The sequence below is a fragment of the Physeter macrocephalus genome, chromosome 13 (genome assembly GCF_002837175.3).
Source record: "Physeter macrocephalus isolate SW-GA chromosome 13, ASM283717v5, whole genome shotgun sequence".
In the NCBI taxonomy this organism is placed as follows: domain Eukaryota; kingdom Metazoa; phylum Chordata; class Mammalia; order Artiodactyla; family Physeteridae; genus Physeter; species Physeter macrocephalus.
In genome coordinates, this window is record NC_041226.1 from 1,279,519 (window position 1) to 1,304,262 (window position 24,744).

At 52.2% G+C, this 24,744-nt stretch overlaps 1 protein-coding gene across 2 annotated transcripts in view; it reads right to left on the minus strand.

Annotated features, from left to right (window-relative positions):
* The window catches only part of LATS2 (large tumor suppressor kinase 2), a 53,381-nt gene that overhangs the window by 23,855 nt on the left and 4,782 nt on the right, over positions 1–24,744 (minus strand). For both annotated transcript variants that reach the window (XM_024125948.3, XM_028497329.2), the window contains exon 2: positions 16,557–17,105. In XM_024125948.3, coding sequence (XP_023981716.1) covers positions 16,557–16,898 — 342 coding nt within the window. In that variant the 5' untranslated portion in view covers positions 16,899–17,105. The remainder of the gene's footprint in view (positions 1–16,556; positions 17,106–24,744) is intronic.

Below are 24,744 nucleotides of genomic sequence, written 5' to 3' on the forward strand. Positions count from 1 at the left end.
GAGAAAGCCCGCGCGCAGCAACGAAGACCCAACGCAGCCAAAAATAAACAAATAAATAAATTTTTTTAAAAAAATGCGCTTGTAGCTGTTACAGATCAACTGGCAGTGCTCGAGTCAGCGGCTTCATGGTCTCGGCTGCGGGGACGCGGGGGTGACAGGGAGGTGCCCCCTCTGGCAGGAAGAGGCCCACACCCGTGGGTCTCACTGCCCACGTCCCTCACGCTGCCTGGGCCAGTTAAACCTCCAGCTGTGGTGGCAGGTGAAGCAGAGCTGCTCTGGGGTCTCCTGTAACTCTCACCAGAGCTGTGGACTCACCATGTCAGTCCCAACTGGACGGGAGCAGTCGCCCTGACTTGATGCTGCAGAATATTCTCATTTCTTAGACTGAGCAATGGGCTCCAGGGAATACTTATTATTATACCTTATAGAAGCAAAAGTCAGTGTTTGCTGTGATTCCAAATCCAGGCAAAGAGTCTGATTTTTCTGTAGACAAGCTCTAAAACAAGCAGGAAAGGTAATGAAAGGCTCTAAGTGACACACAGCCCTGACCTTGTTAAAGGCCTGAACAGAACCCTGTCTTACAGGTGCCCTTTCGTGTTGTGTTGGAATGTTCTTTTTTTTTTTTTTTGCGGTACGCGGGCCTCTCCCTGCCGTGGCCTCTCCCGTTGCAGAGCACAGGCTCCGGACGCGCAGGCTCAGCCGCCACGGCTCACGGGCCCAGCCGCTCCGCGGCGTGTGGGATCCTCCCGGACCGGGGCACGAACCCGCGTCCCCTGCATCGGCAGGCGGGCTCTCAACCACTGCGCCACCAGGGAAGCCCTGGAATGTTCTTTTTATTTACTCTCTGGAATGTCCTTGTTCTTGTCCTTCCATTAAATGTGAATAGATCATTTTAAAATTAAACAAGGAAGTGGGATTAAAATGCTAAATATTTAGGGGAAAAAAACAGATAAAATAATTCTAGAAAACTAGAACAGGCGGTGCGGTCTGTAACGCAGCTGCCGTCACCAAACCTGGTGGAGACAAACTCTCTGCCTGAAACACGCCCGACGCTGAGGCAGCAGCCAGAGGAGGGAGGCCAGAGCCAGAGGAGGGAGGCCGGCAGGTAAACGGCCGCCCGCCCACCTCACCCCACGTGGGGCTCCAGCGCTGCAGTATGAGTGCCGCGATCCCTGGGCCAGGACTCCTGTGAATGGCTGTTTCTGGAGGAAAAGCGTATGCTGGATCCTTTCCTGAAAGTCACCCACCAGGACGGCTTTCTGGCAACTCTCAGGCAGCATGGAGATGCTGAGACCCCCACGGCATCGCACCCTCCATCCCTGGGTGAGAGGCGTGACTGCCAGCCCAGCAGCGACACGAGCTCTGCCGGCTGCTCTCAGGCTGAAAGTCTCATCTGAGCGACAGGCCAAACGTCCCGGGGCCAAGGAAGGAGGAGTGAGACACTCAAAAAAAAGAAAAAAAAGTTTGCTGAGTAGCTTAACTTTACAGATTCAATCAAATGAAAACTCCTTCCTCAGAAATTCACAAATAACATTCTTTTTCCAGCGGAGCGACCTGAACTGCACTAAGATGGAGTCTGTTTTATGACAATTAAGTTAGCGCTGCGTCTCGTTCCCCCCGGAGAGCAGGTCCAGCAGCCCACCTGCCTCCTCCTCTTCTTGCCTGGTACGCAGAGCGGCAGTCCGCACAGTAGCGACCACGGCCGACAGAGGAACCGGACATTTAGAAAAATGAGACCATGTTGTCTTTTTGCTTGCGTTTTTAATTAAATATTTTACATCTCTCAGAAAACTAAGCTTGTTTGTTTTTTCATTGGCACACTTTCCTGGAGAACAGGAAACGTGGGTTTTCTTGTAAGTGATGCCGGCTGTGCTGAAGGGGTTGAGACAGGTGCTCCCCTTCCAGACATAAGCCCACAACGTCAGGTGTCACCTCACACCGGTCAAGAGTGGCGAGCATCACAAACCTACAAACAGGGGCTTCCCTGGTGGCGCAGTGGTTGAGAATCCGCCTGCCGATGCAGGGGACGCGGGTTCGTGCCCCGGTCCGGGAGGATCCCACGTGCCGCGGAGCGGCGAGAAAAGGGAACCCTCCTGCACTGTTGGTGGGAATGTAAATTGATACAGCCACTATGGAGAACAATACGGAGGTTACTTAAAAAACTAAAAATAGAACTACCATACGACCCAGCAATCCCACTACTGGGTGTATACCCTGAGAAAACCATAATTCAAAAAGAGACATGTACCACAATGTTCATTGCAGCTCTAGTTACAATAGCCAGGACATGGAAGCAACCTAAGTGTCAGTTGACAAATGAATGGATAAAGAAGATGTGGTTTCCGGAGCCTGTGCTCCGCAACGGGAGAGGCCACAGCAGAGGGAGGCCCGCATACCACAAAAAAAAAAAAAAAAAAGAAGATGTGGTACATATATACAATGAAATATTACTCAGCCATAAAAAGGAACGAAACTGGGTCATTTGTAGAGATGTGGATGGACCTAGAGTCTGTCATACAGAGCGAAGTAGGTCAGATAGAGAAAAACAAATACCGTATATTGATGCATGTATGTGGAATCTTAGAAAAGTGGTACAGATGAACCTATTTGCAGGGCAGGAAGAGAGACACAGACGTAGAGAACGGACTTGTGGACACAGCAGGGGAAGGGGAGGGTGGGAGGAATTGGGAGATTGGGATGGACATGTATACACTACCACGTGTAAAACAGGTAGCTAGGGGGAACCTGCGGTATAGCACAGGGAGCTCAGCTCGGTGCTCTGTGACCACCTAGAGGGGTGGGATGGGGGGAAGGGAGGTCCAAGAGGGAGGGGATATATATATATATATATATATACACACACACACATATAGCCGATTCACTTCACTGTACAGCAAAAACTAACACAACATTGTAAAGCAACTATACCCCAATTAAAAAGAAAGAAAGAAAGAAAATAATCAGTTAAAATACAATATTGTTGTCAATGTTCCCAGCGTGGGCCGTGGGTGAGAATCTAAAACATACGTTGCGGGACTTCCCTGGTGGCCCAGTGGTTAAGAATCCACCTGCCAATGCAGGGGATGAGTTAAGCAATTCTACTAAAATAAAATAATAACAAAAAATAAAAGAACGTGCCCGGAGCACAACACCGACTCCGCTGTGACACGGGCAAGCCTGGCAGGCGTCTCCATGAGCCGCGAGGACCTTGTGGTCCCGGCGCGTCCGGCTCCCCGTGGCGTCGGGGGCGGGACTGCGGGCGCCTCCCGGTCCTGGAGCCGTGGGGAGGGTCCTGAGAGGGGGGGTGTCAGGGGAAGGGGCCCCGCGGGCGGCCGGAGAAGCGTTTCCGTCCCCAGGCCCGCGCCCGGACTCACCGCAGGCCGTCCAGACACGGCCTCCCGGCCACAAACACCTGCGCACAGACGAGGCGCCCGGGCCCAGCTGCACGAGGTCAGCAAGGACCGGCCCCCGCCACCCGGAGGCCTCGGGCTTCCCCTCCACACGGCGCCCCTGGGGCCCAGACCGGCCCCGAGGCGTGTCCCCGGTGCCACGTGGTCCTGAGAGGCGGCCACAGGGGTCCGGGGCTTGCTCTACTTTCCCTTCATCCTCCTTGGGCCACAGCCCGGGGGCAGGTGCCCGCGATCCTTCCAGAAGGAAAAGGCGTTTCCTGATTCGCCGTCTGGGAGGCGGGCGCGCGGCGCGGTGCGTCCCATTCCGCCCGCCCCTGAAAGTGAGCGGTTTCCGGGACGGAGAGCGCGGAAAGGCGCGGCTGCTGCGCGCACCCAGGGTTCCAGAGAGAACAGGCCCTGCTCCAGCTCGGCCTCCAACCCGGCGCGGCTCCTCGCTTCCCTCCCGCCCCCGGGAAGGCGGCCCGGGAGGGGTGCTCCCAGGGCCCCGGGCCCCGGACACAGAGCAGCACCGGCTGTGGACCGGCCGCCCGCTCAGCCCCACGACCGCGAGTGGAAACCTCCACCGGGCCCCCTGTACTTTCGTCCTCGAATCGGAAGAGCTGACCTCACCTAGTGACACTGCGGTGACCGAGGTGAAGGTAGAGGGTCCGTCCACGTGAGGAGGAAGAGGACAGACGCCACGGAGGAGTGGGGACCCGGCCTGGAGCTCCGCGACCCCCCCCCCTCACCGCAGCCAGGCTTGAAGCAGACCGAGTCAGAGGACGGCTTCTACGGGCTGACCGGCAAGCAGGGGAGAGACCGGGGGCGTCACAGACACAAACACAAGTCCCCCCAGATGGGAGAGTGTTTCCACAGCCTTCACGCACGTGCTTTTGAGAAACTGGAGCTGCTAGACAGTTACTCGCCCTGATTGAGAACAGAAGAGCCTCACTTTGCTCACAAAGGGATTTTCCAGATACTCTGTGGCGGGAGAAAAAAGCGTCGAGGCTCTGCTTTCAAAGAAACAATGACTTTTTCTGGGACACATCTACTATCTTCATCATATGCATATTTTTTAAAGTAATAAAAATTCCCCTTTTTGCTCTTCAGCTGGATGCTTTGCCAATGGCTGATGTCTGGTATTCCCCATGTAGGCAATCTTTTGTTTTTTTTTAAATTTTATTGGAGTAGAGTTGATTTACCATGTTGTGTTAGTGTCAGGTGTACAGCAAAGTGATTCAGCTATACATATACATATATCCATTCCTTACAGATTCTTTTCTCATATAGGTTATCACAGAATACTGAGTAGAGTTCCCTGTGCTATACGGTGGGTCCTTGTTGACTGTCTATTGTATATATAGCACTGTGTGTATGTCAATCCCAACCTCCTATTTTATCCCTCCCCCCATGTTTCCCCTTTGGTAACCGTAAGATTTTCTTCGATATCTGTAAGACTGTTTCTGTTCTGTAAATAAGTTCATTTGTATCTTTTTTAAAAATTAGATTCCACATATAAGCGATATGATATGTCTTTCTCTTTCTGACTTAACTTCATTTAATATGGTAATATCTAGTTACATCCATGTTGCTGCAAAGGGCATTATGTCATTCTTTTTTATGGCTGAGTAATATTCCATTGTATATATGTACCACATCTTCTTTATCCATTCATCTGTCGATGGACACTTAGGTTGCTTCCATGTCTTGCCTATTGTAAACAGTGCTGCATTGAACATAGGGGTACGTATATCTTTTTCAATTATAGTTTTGTCTGGATTTATATCCAGGAGTGGGACTGCTGGATCATATGGTAACTCTATTTTTAGTTTTCTGAGGAACCTCCATACTGTTCTCCATAGTGGCTGTATCAGTTTACATTCCCACCAACAGTGAGGAGGGTTCCCTCTTCTCCACACCCTCTCTCCAGCATTTATTGTTTGTAGACTTGCTGCTGATGGCCATTCTGACTGGTGTGAGGTGATACCTCATTGTAGTTCTGATTTGCAGTTCTCTAATGATGAGTGATGTTGAGAACTTTTCATGTACTTTAGGCATTTTTTTAAATTCCTTTTTTTTGTTGTTTTTCCTCTTTTTTTTTTTTCTTTTTTGGCCGCGTCGCACAGCATGTGGGATCTTAGTTCCCCCACCAGGGATAGAACCTGCGTCTCCTGCACTGGAAGCACGGAGTCTTAACCGCTGGACCGCCAGGGAAGCCCCCCCCTGCTTTTTTTTCTTAACATCTCTGGTGCAGTCCCTAAAAGTTCATTATAATTCGAATAAAGAAAATTTTAAACCTTTTTCCCCCTTTTTCTTCTAGAGCCAACTTGTCCCAGTGCAGGAGTGATAATCCTTTGGGTGTGTTGTGTCATAATAATAACAGTAACATTGGCAACAATTGATTCTACTACTACTGCTACTATTTACCTTTTCTTTTTACCGTTTGACCCCTTCACCCATTTCTCCCCCCGCCCCACCTGCCTCTGGTAACACCGATCTGTTCTCTCTGCATCTATGAGCTTGTTTCTTGTTTGGTCTGAGGTTCCACACGTGAGCTCTCCCAGTATCTGTCTTTCTCCATCAGGCTCATCTCACCGAGCAGGTCCACGGCTGTTGTCACAAAAGGCAGGATTCCCTCATTTCCGTGGCTGAGGACCACCCCACCGTGTGTGTCCATCTGACCTTCTCTTTGGAGGAGGAGGAGCACCGGGGGTCTGTGCCGCACCAGCTCAGAGGAGGGAGTGGATGCTCACTCGGGGCGGTGTCCTGGGGCTGGACTCCTCCCCACCCCATGCTGTCCCCAGGATGCAGGTGCCCCAGACAACTTTTTCCTGCATCAGCACTGAACCAGGGCTGGAGCACAGGGCTCCGGGGCCACCCCAAAGCCCCGGGACTGGCGTCCACATGAGGGACAAGAACTGGCTTCTACTTTTCAAGGGAAGCGAAAAACCCAAAGTATAATGTGAAAGCTCCTGATTTTTAAAAACCGGCAACAGACGTTTTAAAAAATGGGTAAGACACCGTGTGGGGCAGAATAAAACACAACTGCACAAGAAATAAAGCATTAGGGTCCAGTCTGCGAGCCCTGCTTCGCACAGCCTGGCCTCGCGCGGTGCCCGCGGTGGGGACCGGGTTCACTCAGGATCAGCTGCTCACCCGACAGCGCCTGCGGGCGGGGAGCCTGCCTCCCTCAACAAGAACGCTGGGCCCCTGAGTCATGAAATGGAGGACCGACAGTGAAACAAGATCTGAGGGTTCCAAAAGGATGGGAGCGAGGTCCAGCTAACGACACATTCTGTGCTACTGGCACAGAGAAAAAGAATCGGGGGACTTTGGAAAAAATAAAGCAAGTATCTTGGCATCCTGTGGGGATGCCACAGCGAGTTACAGACCTGCACAGAGAAAAGTTCAATATTCCACTGTGAAAAAACATGAACGGACTTAAAACACAAGAAGAAAAAGAACCAGTGTATGGAAAGAAGCAGCAATTCATGGAATGATAAACCCAAAGCCTTTACTAAAAATCAAAAAGTTGTTTTCTTGTAAATATAGGACTATCCTGGTGGCACAGTGGTTAAGAATCCACTTGCCAATGCAGGGGTGCAGGTTCGAGCCCTGGTCCGGGAAGATCCCACATGCCGCGGAGCAACTAAGCCCGTGCGCCACAACTACTGCGCTCTAGAGCCAGCGAGCCACAACTACTGAGCATGTGTGCCACAACTACTGAAGCCCGCGCGCCTAGAGCCCATGCTCCACAACAAGAGAAGTCACCGCAATGAGAAGCCCGCGCATCGCGATGAAGCGTAGCCCCCGCTCGCCGCAACTAGAGAAAGCCCGCGTGCAGCAACAAAGACCCAACGCGGACTAAATAAATAAATATACACACACACAAGACTGAAGGTGCTTATCTATCAAAATATTGATGTTAAAAACGTAATCTTATCAGTGGCTGTCTTTCAGAGGTAAGATTTTCAGCTGCTTTCATTTTCATCTACAATGTCTAGAACGTTCTATAACGAACATAAATTACGATTTTGAAAACAATACACCTATAGTAGTCATGAAATTATGAGCTGCCCTTTCCAGGCTGGTTGACATTTCTAGTGCACGAGGTCTGGGCAGGGAGTGAGCGAGGGTTCGACCGCCTTCACTGGCACAAGTGACCGCTGCCTGACAGAAAGCGAATGCGGGCCACAGAGGGACTTTCATTTTCTTGTAGCCACATTTAAGAAGAAAAAGGTAAAAGTGGAATTAGCGTTAATACGTTATTTACCCCCCCATATATCTCTTTCAAGTGCAATCAATATTAAAGGTACAGAGATATCTTACATTCTCTTTTTTGCACGAAGTCCTCCAAATCAGGCGTGTATCAGGCTCAGCGCAGACTGGAACTCAGACGAGCTGCCAGGGTCAGCACAGGCGCCCCCCACGGGCAGTAAGGGCCTGGGAGCCTCCGCCGGGCCCACCGAGCGCCCACTGCAGAACCCGGCAGGCCGCGGCTGCCCACTGACTGGCCGTCTCATTCTGTTTTGCTTTTTGATTCATGGATTTTTATGTATTTAACAGGTTTTTATCAACTACGTCAGTATTCCTTTCCGTCTAAGCTACTACTTACTACTCCCAGTGAGTTCTGCACCGTTAATGACCTAGAATTCAAGTACACTGCCGGAGAAGTTTCTGTTGGTGTCCCGGGGCCAGCACGGGCGCACCTGCGGGAACAGCACGCAAGGCCTCTTGAGAGGGAAGGCGCCCAAGCTGGTGGCACCTTCTTGTTCAGCAAGTGCCTTTCAGCACCCCCCCAGACGCAGGGTCATTCGGGTGTTCAGCTCTGTCCGTGACGGGAGGCACAGCACCCTGAGCCCCTGTCTGGTTTTTATTGGCTCGGGATCAAAACTGCTGACCTACCCAATTCGGGCCTTGCCTGTCCCCGTCAGCATCTAGCGTCACTACATGTGAGTGGCCGGCTGACCACGGAGCGGGGGGCCTCCCACCCTCAGCACGGAGGAAGGACCCCCGCACGATGCTCCAGGCTGGACGGACGCGGAGCTGCGTGTCCTGCATCCCACCGATCCTCGTCTGCCGCTCCATCGACCACGGGCGGGCCAGGCGAAGACCTCCGCGTGCGACCGTGGACTTGTCTCCTGCTCCTTTCAGCTCCCGCGTGGCGCACCTCACCCCACAGAGCCTGAAGCTTTGTCTTCAGGTGTGTTCTCCCTGGTACATCATCCTGACGTACCGGCCCTTTGATTATTGTGTCCCTCTGTCTCAAGCAACACTCACCTGGAAGGGTACTGTCTGATTTCAACGTCGCCACCGCATCTACTTTATGTTTACGGTTTGCAGGGCGGACGTTTCCCCCAGACTTTGGCTTTCAGTCTCTTTGTGTCCTTGTCCTTGTAACAAACAGGTGTGCCAGGTGTGCCTCGTAGACAGGGTAGAGGTGGATCTTGCTTTTTTATTCAGTGTGACAGTCTCTGCCTTTTTTTGGTTTGTTTGTTTGTTTTTGCGGTACGCGGGCCTCCCTCTGTTGCGGCCTCTCCCGTCGCGGAGCACAGGCTCCGGACGCGCAGGCCCGGCGGCCACGGCTCACGGGCCCAGCCGCTCCGCGGCACGTGGGCTCCTCCCGGACCGGGGCACGAACCCGCGTCCCCTGCCTCGGCAGGCGGACTCTCAGCCACTGCGCCACCAGGGAAGCCCAGTCGCTGCCTTTCGATTGGAGTGCTTAATCCCTTCACGCAGCGAGTGTAACGATCACTGTGGCTTCACTGAGGTCTGCATTCCTACTGACCCATCTGGCTTTCACTCCTCCACTCCTCCCGCCCCGGCTCCTTCCACGTGAATCAAATGCTGCTTGAGTCGTCCGCTTTATTTATTTATTTTTTTTGTGGTATGCGGGCCTTCCTCTGCTGCGGCCTCTCCCGTCGCGGAGCACAGGCTCCGGACGCGCAGGCCCAGCGGCCACGGCTCACGGGCCCAGCCGCTCCGCGGCATGCGGGATCCTCCCACACCGGGGCGCGAACCCGGCTCCCCTGCATCGGCAGGCGGACGCGCAACCACTGCGCCACCAGGGAAGCCCGAGTCGTCCGCTTTAATTCCTCACTGACTCTGTAGCTCTGTCTCCTCCAACTGTATTTTAGTGATTGCTCTAAAGGCTGCAACATGCATTTTTAACTCACCACAACCTACTTAAATGTTGATTTCTAATTGTGTCAGGAAAAATATAGGACCCTTGCTACAAGTGACCCGGAGCAATGGGGCTTGGTGAGGGGTTTCAACTGCCCACACAGCCGAGAACCCGCGTGCAGCTGCACAGTCGGCCGTCCGCACTCGAGGGTCCACGTCCGCGGATTCAAGCGACCACAGAGTGCGTGGGACACATTTGCTGAAGAAAATCTCTGGACAAGTGGCCCCGTGAAGTTCAAACCCAAGTCGTTCAAGGCTCGGTGGTACCTCCACTTAAGCCCCACCCCCCGGTGCGTGAGCCGCGACGAAGCGAAGCCTCGTTTTATTGAGAGCTGCCTGTACCTGAAAGTTTTCACCGAATTTGGGAAGTTTTCAGCCATTACTGCTTCAGATGTTTTTCTGTCCCTCCCTCCTTCAGGGATTCCAGTTCACGCATGTCACACATCCCGGACCCCTCGGTATTGTGCCACAGGCCGCTGAGATTCTGTTTACTTCTCTTCAGTCTTTTCTATGTGTTTTGCTTGTGTGATGTCCACTGACCCATATTTAATTTCACCGATTCCTTCTGCTGTTGTGGGTTCTCAGCTAATTCACCTGCGAAACGTGCCAGGTGGGCCAGCGAATCCCTGAGACCCCCTGTAAGCCGCCAGGGTTGCCTGGGGGGTCGTGATCGAACGGGGATTCAGCAGCTCGTGCGGGAACCCACTGCCCAAGGAGGCCACACGATGGACCACGGAGGCAGCGGGCCTTGGCGGCGGGGGCCGCAGCGGGAGGACGGACAGTGCGTGCGGGCGGGTCACTCGGCCTGGAGGCCGCCGGCGTCTGAGGACGGGGATACGGCCGGGGCAGGCGGGCGTGCCTGGCAACGAGAGAAAGGACGGGGTCGGATGAGGAAGCGCAGCGGCTCCCAAGGCGGTGGCTGCGGCCGCGTTTCAGGAAAAGGCCGCCGGGAGGAATGCGGGTCGGGGGACTTCTCAGGAGAATCTAGGGTAGGGCAGGGTGTTAGCACGGAAAAGACAAAGAGATGTGACAGCTACCTGGGAGGAAAAAATAGCAGGCATCGGGGAAAGTGTTCATTAAACGCGGACTGAAGGAGAGGCTCCGGTCAGGGACGAGTCCAAGACAGATCTCGTTCATTGCTGGAAGGGTTGAAAGCGTAAGTGCAGTTTAAACACTTCTCAAGAAACGTGGCGATTCAAGTAAAAACTATAAAAAGGCTCTTACCACTTGCCCTAGTAATTCCATTTCTAAAATGTATTCCCAGGAAATCAGTGAAATCCGTTATGATTCCCGCAGAAGGCTGTTCATCGCCAGCGCTGAGCTGCTCAGACGAGGAGGCCGCGAGCCCCGCGTGGTTTGATGCCGCGTCAGCCCGGGCAGCAGCCCGAAACTCCGCCCCTCGCGGTGGCCAGGCCTCGCGGCAGCCCACCCGTACCTCCTGCTTCCCTCTCCCCTGCCTGGTCACTGGAGCTCCTAACACTTCCGACTTGGTGCTGTCCAACTCAAATAGATTTTTGCTCAAATAACCTCTTAAAATGTTTAATGTGCCTCGGTTTACCTTTTAACATCAGTTATTTACAATAAATTAAAGAACATCTGTTTGAACAATGGAATATAACACAGATGTTACAAACAAAAATGTTTATGATGAAATCTTTATCCCTTCACTTCTGAGGGTTTGCACAGTTTTAGGGCCTAGAGGATGGTGATCAGAACAAAGCCACTGCTTCACAGGCCTGAAACCCGAAGGGAGAGATGATTACTGAACAAAATACACAACTACGCACATAGAAACGAATTGTGACAAACGCCACGGAGGGAACTTGCACTGTAATGAAAGAACGAAAACAGGGGGTTCCAACTTAGACCGGGGATCAGAAAAGGCTTTTCTGAATCCATGACACTAAGACAAGCCTCCAAAGAGGAGAGGGCATCACCCAGGCAGCGGGGGCTGGAGTTGGGAAGCCTGAGAAGAGGCCACGCAGCCGGCGGGGCCGGGGTGCCGACCGCGGAAAAGGGCGGGACCTGAGGCCAAGAACTCGTCCCCAGCAGAGTGGGAAGGTTTCCGGAGGGAAAGGACAGGATCCTTCCTTTCCAGAGTGACCGCTCGGAGGGTTCTGTGCAGGGAACAGATGGGGAGAGGAGCCCTGCGGTCCCGGGCGGGGCGGGAGAGCCGAGTGGGAAGGAGAGCAGGGAGAGAGTCAACGCGGACATTTCTGCAGAAGACGACCTGGGCTCATATTGTACGTGCTGTTTTGTGATCAGCCTTTTTCTACCTGTCACCCTGGGCACATCGCTCCTTGGTAACTTCCCTTAATTTCCTTTAACTAGAAAAAAAATTTGGCCACTTTTACACCAAAACGTTCAGAGTGGTCATATCTGGGCTGATATAATTGCCGGCAATTTTTATTTTCTCTTTATACTTTTCTGTATTTTCCAAAAGTATGCAATGAACACACGCTACTTTAATAACCTGGGGAAGCCTGGGGGAAGGTACGACACAAAGGTATGATTTGCTTGTGTCTTGTGAAAGTAACTCTAAATCCTATTTAGAAAGGTATAGTTTATCTCTTGGCAGGGCCAAACTTAATTTGAAAATCAAGAAAAAGAAAAGAAAAAACAGGGGGAAAAGGCAAAGGCTGCTACACCCACAGTCATTGTTAAGACAGTTTCCTGTTACAGGACTGACATTCCTCAACTCAAGTGTTTCTTTTTTCCTCCTGCTCTTATTAATATTTCAGGGCAGTGACAACCCTGAACGCTAGTCCCCTTTCCAGAGGAAGAGGAGGGAACATACGAGTCACCTGAACCCCTGCATCTCCCTCATTAGCAAAACCCCGGCCTTAGAGTGCGACCACCCGAGGCCACCTGTAACCAGGATGAAGGGAGGGCAGCCTCGCATCAGCGCCCCTCAGGGTCACCCCCTGGCCCTTTCCTGATAACGGACGGCGAGGCAGAGCTGTGCTCCTGTCTGTTGCAGTGCCTGAGACTTGAGGGACACTTCGGTGGACCAGCGCCCGGAATCCTCTCTGCAAAGCTGGCGTTTCCCACCATCACTGCTCCTGCCCAATGAGGGGCACAGCCCCAGGGCCACGCGGGGCCTCCAGGGCACACGGGGCGCACTCGCGGGTCCAGCGCCGAGAGGGGCAGCCAACCATGGGCCTACGAGTTAGAAACAACGGACCCCGGGACTCTCCTGCAGGTCCAGTGGTTAAGGCTGCGCGCTTCCAGTGCAGGGGACAGGGGTTCGGTCCCCGGTCGGGGAAGTTCCACATGCCGTGCAGTGCAGCCAAAAAGAAAAAAAGAAGAAACAACGGAGCCTGGCGGTCTGACCAGGGTCGGCTCAAACCCAGAGGCAAGAAGCAGGGCTCCTGCAGGAGGAAAGCTGATCCAGACGGGGATGAGGGGAGACGGCATCCCCGCCGACACAGTGTGACACGTCCACAGAGCCCCGGCGTGAGCTTGTCCGGGGAAAGGGGGGCTGGGCAAGCGCGGCCGGGGGGAGGAGGGGGGCGAGAGGAGGGGACCAAGTCGCCGAGGAGGAAGCCCCTCCGCGGGCACCGCCGTCCTCCCTCCGCTCAGGCGTGCGTGACAGGCACGTGCGACCACGCTTGCCGGGGCGGCGGGAGCCCGAGTCACTGGGGTCGCAACTGGAACCCTCTCTGACCGCTGCCATGTGGTCTCAGAACAGTGCGGGGACACACGGTCGCAGCCACCACCAGGGCCTGTCCGTCCGTTGTGACAGCAGCACGCCCAGTGCCGCGGCCTCTGCCGAAGGACCTGGGTCAAGGAGCACCCTGTATGATGGGGTGAGAAACCTGATTCTTCGGCACTTTTTGGCTTGAGGGTGCCAAGAATTCTCTCCCTTTTCCTGCTGACCGGATCACCCCAGCCTACTCGGTGCTGTGCTCGGGTCCCTGACCACTGGCTTTCTTCCTCAGGCCGAGCTGGGCATAATAAAATCGATTTGTCTGTTTACATTTCTTCCTACCTGCATTTAGTTAAAGATTTTAATCACTTAAACACATACAATAAAGTGAGGAAAACTGGATTAAGTCAGGATTAGGAAAATTATACCAACAGAGAAATTCGGGACCAGGGGAAAATAGATGCGCCAGGCCGCAGCCCGGGACTCAGCACCGCTCACGGCAGAGCAAGGAGGGAGGCCGGGGAGGGTCCGGACACAGGTCATCCACAGGGAAGAAGCACGGACAAGTCCCAGGACTCCCGTCTGAAAGAAATTCCTCGCCTAGGTCCCCCTCTGGGGACACACCGTGATGGAACGCTCAGCTGCTCTAAGGGCCCAGAAGCCATGGGCATCCTTGCTCTCCCAAGGCCCCAGCACAGGCTCTGAGGGGCCCCAAGGGCTGCAGGCCCGTCCCAAGGGCGCCCTACCTGCGCTAGCCCGCCACAGTGCAGCAGGCGAATACAGATCAGCGCTTCCGAAAAGCAGCAATGTCACACATATTAACATCGCTGCAAAACTGAATTAGCCGTTTTTAAAACTGTCTCAGGAGGAAAAAGAGGGAACACCTGGTAATATGGTCGTTTGGAACCATAAAGATTAAAAGAAAAAGTGAAACTAAATTTTATAAGAAAGACAAAGTAAAAGCTAAGTTTAAATCATCACTTGTGCTAATAGAGACTACCCAATGAAGCAAAACAGGATGCTCGCTCACAAGCAAAAACATACCTGTCCCATTGCTTAAATTTATATTTAAAGAACAGCTCCTTCCTTAAGAAATATTAACCTATTGGCCTCTTTGTTTTCCCTATAGAAATTTTCCTAAGTCTTTAGTGATTTATGTGCAAAAGATTTATGAACATTACATGGTCTGACATATGCATTATACCATTACACAGTGAACAGTCTTTTACTTTTTTCCAGAAGCTGAATCAGAGTCCCAATAAAACGGGGAAAAAAATGTGTGTGCACATGCAACAGACAAAACACTGCATATAAAAGTGTGCTATCACCAACAAGGACCTATGAGACCTTGGGAACACTGGGAGTTTATTGCCATTCTTATAAATATAGGGTTAAAACGGCATTTAAGCTCAAAATATAAGAAAACAAAACCGAACCTAAGTTAAAAGGCAATACAACAGGAGACAAGGGGAAAAGCTGCACCAACAGGAATTCTCTGGACCTGTTACACGGGAATTCTAATCACCCGCTTTATCCAAGACTCACAACTCGAGAGGTACTGCTGATCTTTTTCTCACATTATTTGGGTTCACATAATGACTTTCCAACCAGAATTCTCTGAAAGCAAATGTACCCTCTAACCAGGCCAGAAAAAGTCTGAGTTGGAGGGTCAGAGCAAAGGCAGAGTTGTTTTAAGTCATAAAGTAACACTATACACCAAACTGACGGATTATTTCAGGAGCATAAAAGGGTAAAGAGTCTTTTCTACTAGCAATTAACATAAATTAAATGTTGATGGGAACTTATGGGTGGCCCGATCCTTAATTTTACCATATTTGTGTTTTACTATAAACGGCACCAGCTTCATTATTTCTTGCACTGTAATTATCACGAATGGATTTTTACCACAATGAGATCCCACCTGTGTTCCGGATCATTTGCCTGATTTGTTTGTTTTTATCACAACTGCAAGAACAGCGGCTCTGATTACCTCTTTTGTTCGCAAGTGAATTACAGAAGGTTTTCAGCTCCGTTATTGGGCTGAGTATCCGCAATCTCACCCACTATTTCCCTGGGACGGCTCCATCCTATCTTCAAAAGCATCAGGTTCTGTTGGTCAGGGGACAGCTTCATATTGTCACAGAGAGAAAGGCCGTGGCTGTGCTGTCAACTCACACTAAGCCTCTGCACCCGCTATTCACAGCCTGGGCTTCACGAAAGCAGCTCGTCACCCAGGTCAATCCCAGCACATCCCGAAGGGTCAAGGAAGCCCCACAAAACAGCGCCACTAGTTTCCCAAACAGATCATCTGAGAAATGTAAGTTCTCCGGTAAGAAACTATAAGAGGGCTGAGGTAGCTTTTGGAAATAAAAGAGGGCGTTGTTTCTCTTTCCTCCCAGTTCCCGTGACCGTGAGGCCAGGAGTACGTAGTTAGGCTGTTTCTAAGAAACTAGAAGTGCTCAAGCCATCCTGATGTGCTCTGCGCATGAAATCCTACTCAGTTTGCAAGGCGGCAGCCGTGCCTGGTCTATTTCCATGTTCATGCAGCTCTGACTTTCACACGACAGGTGGTGATACAGCGCTTGCTTTCAGAAGCCATTTCATAAGACAGTTACATTTTTACTAGTTACATGTCACGGACACGTTTTTACCTGGTTGGACATGAGCTCCATTTTATACGGTCCTGCCCCTCGGTTCGGACTTTATTCAGCCACGTGAACAGCACAAGATCCTAAACGCACGGCCCCCGTGTGTGTTTCTGTGTAACTGATGTCTCCTCCATTAACTGGCCTTTATTCTTAAGCAGTGAGAAGTCAGACTGTGTTGCCACCATTTTGATGATTTCTCAAGCTTTTTATTTTCTAGCATTTCTCATTCCCTTAATATAGTTACGTCTCCTCTAATAGCACAAATGCTATCTTTTAAAACAGGAGAAAACAGAGGCAAAGAGCCAACTCATGTTAACCAACCTTCCCCTTAGCTGAGTTAAAAAATGCACAAACCAAACACAAGTTCAAGGAAGCCAGTCTCTTCCCCATGACAGCTCAGAATAAGCCAAATAAACCCCAAGGAGAGGGCTACGTGGGAAAGCCTTCCCATTCTCACAGGGACAGGACAGAAAGTGCGCGTGACAGAACTTCAGGAGAGCTGAGAAATCTTTCGATCTTGCCTGAAAAGGAAAGCAGCTAACAAGATGGTTTTGGAGAGAAGGTGGAAAACAGTGCAATGGGACGCAGAAAGGGCCTCGGGTTTGTAGCCTAGAAACCCCTCTCCAGGGACCTCTGCTGGTCTCCTCTGCACCCCAGATGGGCAGCCTCCCGGGAGCGTCCACCCACCTGGTCACAGCCCGCGTCCACCAGTTCCTGCAGCATTTGTCGGTTTACTTCTGCGGCGGCCGAAGGGCCCGATTCATTAGCAAAGGGCAGCAAGGAGTATCTGATTTCTCGCAGGGCTTTCTGGTAAGGCCCAAACTTCGGGGCTGTCCTCGTCTGCTGCTGCTGCCTGGCCGCGTCCTTGCCCCCCAGGGCCTTGGCATCCAGGGCGGCGTCACCGCCCGGCCCCGCGGGCGGCCCCGGGGTGGGGGTCTTGGGTGGCTGCTTCAGGCCCTCGCGGATCTCCTGCAGCCGCTGCCGGCTGTTCCCAGAGTAGGTGGTGGCGGGAAAAGTCTTCGGCCGCATGGTTGGTCCAGTTTCCTTTGACCATAAATACAATCTTCTTAAAGTGTTGATTAGTTAAAACGAAAACAAAACCATCAACAGTATCAGTCAGTTGTAAACACACTTTCACAACAATGTTGTTTTGAAAATGTTCTTTCCTTCCATTTTTGTAGTTCCTGCAGAGAACCGAACATTTTCCAGAGACTTCATTTTGAAGATCATCCCTACCTGAAAAGGAAAATGAGAGGTGTTCATTTGTGGCGCCCACATAATGTTAATGACACTTTTCAGAAATGGACAATGATCCTGAAAATATTCCACTTGCAAAGATAAAGAAAGAACATACCACCTCTCAGAAAAGATAAAGATACGGTTCAGCTCTGGTTAGAGCATGTGACAGGCAGGGCCACCCCAGGCGTCTCCTGTAACATGTAATCTGCAGTGACATACCGCTCCAGAAGCCAATACTTTCTTATAAATACTCAATTTGGGGCAAGAACAACAGTATTAACAACCGACAGCTCATTTAAAATTCTCCTTTATAATATGATTTCACTTGGAAATCCACAGCTCGAGGGTTCAGCGGCTGGTCCACACCACGTCCTGCATCCCCACAGCTTGACTAACAAGCCTCTCCACTCACCTCAACCGGTGGTCCTTCCACATCTCGGGAACTCTTTCTTATAAAACCCTCCCAAACCTCCTGAAAGAAACCACAGCCTGTCACGCTGAAGGTTCACACAATGTGTTATGAGACTTTGAGGGTCACGACTCCCCTGGTTTTTTCATAAAGTGCTCAACTTCTTACCGGCATTTTGACCTAAATACTAAAATAAGAATGTCTCGGGGCTGCCCTGGTGGCGCAGTGGTTAAGAATCCGCCTGCCAATGCAGGGGACATGGGTTCGAGCCCCGGTCCGGGAAGATCCCACATGCCGCGGAGCAACTAAGCCCGTGCGCCACAACTACTGAGCCTGCGCTCTAGAGCCGGTGAGCCACAACTACTGAGCCCACGAGCCACAACTACTGAGCCCACGCGCCTAGAGCCTGTGCTCCGCAACAAGAGTAGCCCCCACTCGCCGCAGCTAGAGAAAGCCCGTGGGCAGCAACGAGGACCCAACGCAGCCAAAAATAAATAAATAAATAAATAAATAAATAAATAAATAGTAAAATGAGAATGTCTCGCTTGTGGAAACTGACACTTGCATGGAGGGGTCTGGTAACAGCATGTGGGTGGTCACACGGTGACCACAGTAACAAGGGCTGTGTATGTGCAAGTCATCTGGGTGCGGCACCCACCCCTCAGCATGGAAGCAGGCTCTCTGTACAGAACTCGCTGTCACAAGGGCATTTCCCCACAACGACTATACCTGCTCCCGGCTAACTCACTGAGTGCTGTCATGCTGGCAGGCAGAAGGCGAGCCCAGCCCTGACGCTGCCCTTAGCCGCCAGCTGCCCGGCAGCACCTGGCTCAGGGGCTCAGGGCTGCGTAGCCTGGGACAGGTGAGGCCACCTCCCTCCCCTCCGCCCAACAGGTGGCAGCAGCGGGTGAGCACAGAGAGAGGCTCAGCGTCCCGTGGTCACTGCTGCTCCCGTCCTGAGCTGTCCTGCCCTGGAGGCAGCCCGCGTGGCCGTGACCACAGAACCCAGTGAGCAGACAGTGAAGGACAATCACTTTGAGTTTTCATGAACAAAGGAAAACTGATCCCTTCTTGGAGCATCCTTTAAAAGGAGAGGAGCACACGGGTCTGGACTTCCTTCAGTGAGGAACTTAGAAACTGTAAAATGGAACCGTGCTTCATGGCCTTTTTCACCCTTTTCCCCACTGGGGTGGGGAGATAGCTAATGTTTATCCAGTATTTACTAAGTGCCAGGCTCTGTTCTAAGCATTTCATGTGCATTAACTTACATAGATCTATTACATTACATTACCATATACAACAGGAAACCTGAAAAAATGATATAAAATTACTATTCCTTTCTTAGAGATGGGAAGATGGCAGGTCTCAAAGATTTTACCTGTCCCCTTCTCGCTGTAACTACAGGAAGATTCTATTTAGAAAGTAAGAAGCAGGCTACATCAAATTTTCAACATGAAATTCATATTTTTAAACACAACATCTGATACGTTAAAGTCGCTGAAATGCCCTTGAGTACGCGATAGTGACCCACTGGCTGAGACACAGCTGAGGCCCCCGGGCCGTGGACCCGAGCCCAGAGCCCTGCTGCACTGGTGTAATATGGGGCACACTGCAGCCACACTCATTCGCAGTGACCTCGTGGTCTAAGCATCTGTTCTGAAACACCTAACTGTCTTAAACCACAAGTTCACATTCCAACAAAAATGAACAGATTCTCAAGGAGCTGCTGAGCACGTTTGGAGTCTGAGAACAGACAGGAGTTGTACCTTTGCCTACGATCTTCACACAAACCACTCTGTTTCCAACCTTTAGTTCTCTTCCCTTCCTTGGAAAATGGAAATACAGAAGTCATAAATCATACCGTCCTCGCAATAAATAACCAGTGTGAAGCAGGGGCCTGACAACACGCAGGGAGGGTCCTTCCGGTACCCCTCCCCGAGCCATCCCCCCTGCAAACGGTCACAGTGCAGAGAGAGGAGCGGGTGACGGAGGCAGATAAACTGCTCCAAAGAAAGAGATGCCCAAGAGGAGAAACAGAATCATCTGACACATGGGAGAATAAAGGAGAAAGTCAGAAAAAGCTCCGGAGTAGAGAGAACGAAACCTCTGTGCAGGGAAGACTGGAATTCCAGCCCAGGGAACAGCATATGCAAAGGAGCAGGGGAATGCGCCGTCCACAGGCTCCTGCACCAGCCTGAGGGCCCCGGAGAGGCCTTCCCTGGAGGCTGGAGGGGTGATGCTTGGGAGGCGCCCAGGGGCTTGATGGGGCGGACCTTCCCGATCACGGCCACGTCCGGACTCCACGGGGAGCCACCGTCTGAGGCCGAGCTAAGAAGTGACACAGCCAAGCGCCCTTCAGAGAGGTGAGTCAGGAAGCCAACCGGACCGCGGGCTGGGAGGGACAAAGCTGGGACCCTCCAGGTGGACGCCAGGGGCCTAGGTGAGAAGCAGCGACAGCCCCGGCGGACAGGGACAGGTAGGCGGGCGAGCGGCAGCCCCAGAGCGGCAGCGGCTGTGATGGGCCTCAGGCCGCTGCCAGGCAACACAGGCAGGGCAGGTAAAGCTGCTCTCCACTCGGCCCCTGGAGAGGGTCCACGGAGAAGGAAAAAGAGCTGTAAGAAGGTCAAGGGCAGGACGCCGGGCCAGCCTCCCTGCCTGGCCACGGCAGCAGAGAGAAGGGTGTGGGGCCGCGAGGAGGATTCTGAGTAAATTCCCCGGGAGTTACTCTAAAAGGGAGAAGCCCTGAAAGACCCACCGCAGAGGGTCTTCCCGCCCTCCCAACCCCGGAGACCCTGCGGGCCACCCACAGCCCCCCAGAGCACTGTCAAGTGTGCCCGCTTTCCTCCTCAATCACCTGAACTGTAAGCACCACGAGGGCAGGGGCTCCCCCGCCCGCCGCCCAGAAGCGTCTGAGTCTGTCCCCGCGATCCCGTACTGGGGGTAAAACCTGCCCCACGGCGCTCTCGGGAGAACACGCAGCGCGGGCTGTGGACGGGGACGGCCCTCGGAAAACACAGCGCCCTTTCTCCGAGGTTTCAGACACAGTGTTCCCGACATTTACACAAAACTACTATAGAAAGTTGCACGACTGGGCTTCCCTGGTGGCGCGGTGGTTGGGAGTCCGCCTGCCGATGCGGGGGACGCGGGTTCGCGCCCCGGTCCGGGAGGATCCCACGTGCCGCGGAGCGGCTGGGCCCGTGAGCCGTGGCCGCTGGGCCTGCGCGTCCGGAGCCTGTGCTCCGCGACGGGAGAGGCCACGGCAGTGAGAGGCCCGCGTACCGCAAACAAACAAACAAACAAACGAACACAGGGCTTCCCTGGTGGTGCAGTGGTTGAGAATCTGCCTGCCAATGCAGGGGATACGGGTTCGCGCCCCGGTCTGGGAAGATCCCCCATGCCGCGGAGCAACTGGGCCCGGAAGCCACAACTACTGAGCCTGCGCGTCCGGAGCCTGTGCTCCGCAACGGGAGAGGCCACGACAGTGAGAGGCCCGCGTACCGCAAAAAAACCAAAAAAAAAAAGTTGCACGACTACGGTATATTACTCAGCCAGAAAAAGGAATGAAGTTCTGACCCCTGCTACAACGTGGATGAACCCGGAGGACATTACGCTGCGTGACATGAGGCAGACAGCGAAGGACGAATAGTGTGTGATGCACTCCTATGGGGCAAATCCAGAGAGACACAGCAGCCCGGAGTCACCAGGGCTGCGGGAGGGGGAGTTATTGTTTAATGGGTACGGAGTTTCTGTCTGGGACGATGAAAAAGTTTGTAATACAGACTGTGGTGCTGACTGCAGTGACAATGTTCATGTATTTAACGCCGCTGAACTGTACACTAGGAATGGTTACAATGATGAGCGTTATGCGAAGTCATCTAACTGTTCACATCCAGCCACCTAGCGTTTGATCATGTTCCCTCACTAAACACAGCTACACAAGGCAAGGCCGGACCTCAGGACTGGGTGCTGACAGTGGACAAACTCTCCTCGCAGGAGGTCTGAGCCTCCTGCCCCTCCGCACTCCCCCAGGACACTGAAACACGCAGTGCGGAGGCGCTTCCCAGAGCCACGCGCCTGCAGATACTGGGGGTTTAAGTGCCCGTGTGTCCCACAAACGTTCCAATTATAAAGCCAAGCAACGCAGGAGAGACCAGACATTTCTGTGTCGACATCTGTATTTCTACCCGAGCTAAGAAATACCAGGTGGAGGTGCCCCAAACAGAATCTGGATCAGACGTCCTGGTTTCTTTTCTTCCCGCGCCCCCCCTCAACATTTCATTATGAAAATTTTCAAACATACAGGAACGCTGAAAGAGTTATTCACTGATACCTCCTAAAGCTGCGCCTGGGAAAGCTCCTGCGTGAGGGGGGGGGAGGGGGGGGAGGGGGGGGGCGGGAAGACCCCACCCCCTTCTCATCGCCTTCCCACCACGGTCTCCTGGGCGTAGCTGGCTTCCTAGGTGAGGATGTAGGACACCTACAGGCAAACTGGTCCTGCCTGAATAATGTGGTAAGGATGGAACTTTCCTTCAGTTACACAAAGAATGAAAGTATTTTCTCAGCTTGAGACCTTGCATTTTAGACTTTAGTTTGACGACAGTTGATTTCATGGTGAAATTATGAACTTCTGAAAGCATTTTTCATGAGAATACTCATCAGTCAAATTAAGACTGCAGCTGGAAATGAGCTAGTCTGACACACTACTGTGTCATTTTAATAGGCTCTCTCATCAAGAATTTTACAAATACGACCCTAAAGCCTCATGGATGGGTCTTTAAAAAATCGGGGTAGCGGAATTCCCTGGTGCTCCAGTGGTTAGAACTCTGTGCTTTCACTACTGGGGCCCGGGGTTCGATCCCTGGTTGGGGAACTAAGATCCATAGGCCACGGTGCGGCCAAAAAAAAAAAAGAAAAAAAACGGGGGTAGCAAGCAAAGTAATCTAATTTTAGAAACTTCTTAGGTATCATCAATTGATTTAAATATACTTTAAAAGAAACTACAGGGCTTCCCTTCCGGCACAGTGGTTGGGAGTCCGCCTGCCAATGCAGGGGACATGCGTTCGAGACCTGGTCCGGGAAGATCCCACATGCCGTGGAGCAACTAAGCCCGTGCGCCACGGCTGCTGAGCCTGCATTCCAGAGCCCGTGAGCCACAACTACTGAGCCCACGTACCGCAACTACTGAACCCCGCACGCCTAGAGCCCGTGCTCTGCCACAAGAGAAGCCACCGCAGTGAGAAGCCCGCGCACCGCAACGAAGAGTAGCCCCCGCTCGCTGCACCTAGAGAAAGCCTGCGCGCAGCAACGAAGACCCAATGCAGCCAATAAATAAATAAATAAAATAGTAAAAGAAACTACAAAACACTGGAATTTTAAAGCTGCAATGCTCTCGATGTGCAAAGAAAGCCCCTGTATTATCTCCTAACAATGAAGTGTTATTCTCTCATGCCTCTTAAAAAAAAAAACAAAAAAACTGCAATACAACTCACGAGACAAAAACAACTCATTTTCAAATCTGGAGCTGTGACAACTACTAAATCCTATTCCTAGTATAGGTGGCTCCTGTAAAAACTTAATATGAGAGCAATATTTTAATCATCCCTTAATTTGGCCCTACCAAACCCAATTCCAGTTCTTAAACCAATCCTGGAAAATGCTATCAGATGTTCAAGAATTTTTATTCTAGGGCTTCCCTGGTGGCGCAGCGGTTGCGCGTCCGCCTGCCGATGCAGGGGAACCGGGTTCGCGCCCCGGTCCGGGAGGATCCCACGTGCCGCGGAGCGGCCGGGCCCGTGAGCCGTGGCCGCTGGGCCTGCGCGTCCGGAGCCTGTGCCCCGCAAGGGGAGAGGCCACGGCAGAGGGAGGCCCGCGTACCACAAAAAGAATTTTTATTCTAATTTCTCCCAGTACTTCACAACCCACACTGGCTGCCAAACACACATTCAGCCCCGACCGGCGAAGGAACCAACCAAACCCACGGACCGCAGGACCCGCACTAAGGACACATGCTGGCATTTTTTGGAACAGTATTTCTTGGACCTAAAATGCCAGTTATTATTTAAATCACATCCTTACTATAACTAAGTAGCAAAGCTGAAACTAAACCAGGCAGCCGGGCCAGGCCTGCAGCCAGATGCTGAATGTCAGAACCGTAAACCACTGTGCCGCTGGACCTCTCCGGGGCTGCCCCAGCCAGGAAACCCTCACAGGGGACAGACACTCCTCACCAGGAGGGTCCCTGAGGACGTCTCTCCAACCAAGAGCGCAATCACAAGGTTTCAGTGGGTACGGAGGCCTCCCACTTGTGCCAAAGACTGTACCGGACATTATTTGGATTCACTCAGGTAGAACTGGGCCTCACCTCCAAATAGGTTTATGATCCAGGGAAAACAAACTACCACATGCCCTATTTGCTTTGTACATGATATCTGTATGATATATATATGTATGTGTGTGTGTGTGTGTGTGTGTATGTATAGATATACACATACACACACTTAGAGACACACATTATGAATAACAGCATAAAAAAGTGGAGCCATAGAAGTTTGTACTCAAGATGACCATGTGGAATGACCAGGCTGTAGGTAAATCTGTCACCTGTTCTCTGCAGCAATCATAACAGCAAGCAACCCAACAGGATAGGTCTCCTTATATTCCACTCCACACCCCAGCAGGGGCTTTCGCTCTTTGAGAAGCCTCACCTCCCCTGAAACCCTCTCCCCTTCAAGTTTCGGAAACTCCGCGGCCAGGGATTGGACCACCCCTGCCCCTGGAGAGTCACTACTGTGGACAGAGGTGATCCATGACCATCCAAGGAATCGCAGCGCACAGGCCTATTTGGAGAAAACCTCCCAGAGAAAGGATCACTTCACCAAAGTTGGAAAGGCGCAAGGGCTATGATTTGATGGAGGAAGCGTGAAGCTATTCTTGGAGTCCGGAACTTCCTGTGAAAAGGCTCAAACACAGAAAAGATGAACAGGCAGATAATGTTGGGGAGCAAGGCAGGTACATTTAATGAAAACACAGGAGTGACACTCGTGGGACAGGATGGAGTTAATTAATTAGTAAGGAACGAGCTGGTCCCTAGGACTCCTGCTCAAGACCACGGCCTGGAGACACGGAGGTCAGTACTCCGGAGAAGCCCACTCCATTCAAAAGCCAGCTGACATCCTCGAAAAGATTCTCACCGTGCTAATGAATTTAGAGACTACAGGATCTGCTCTA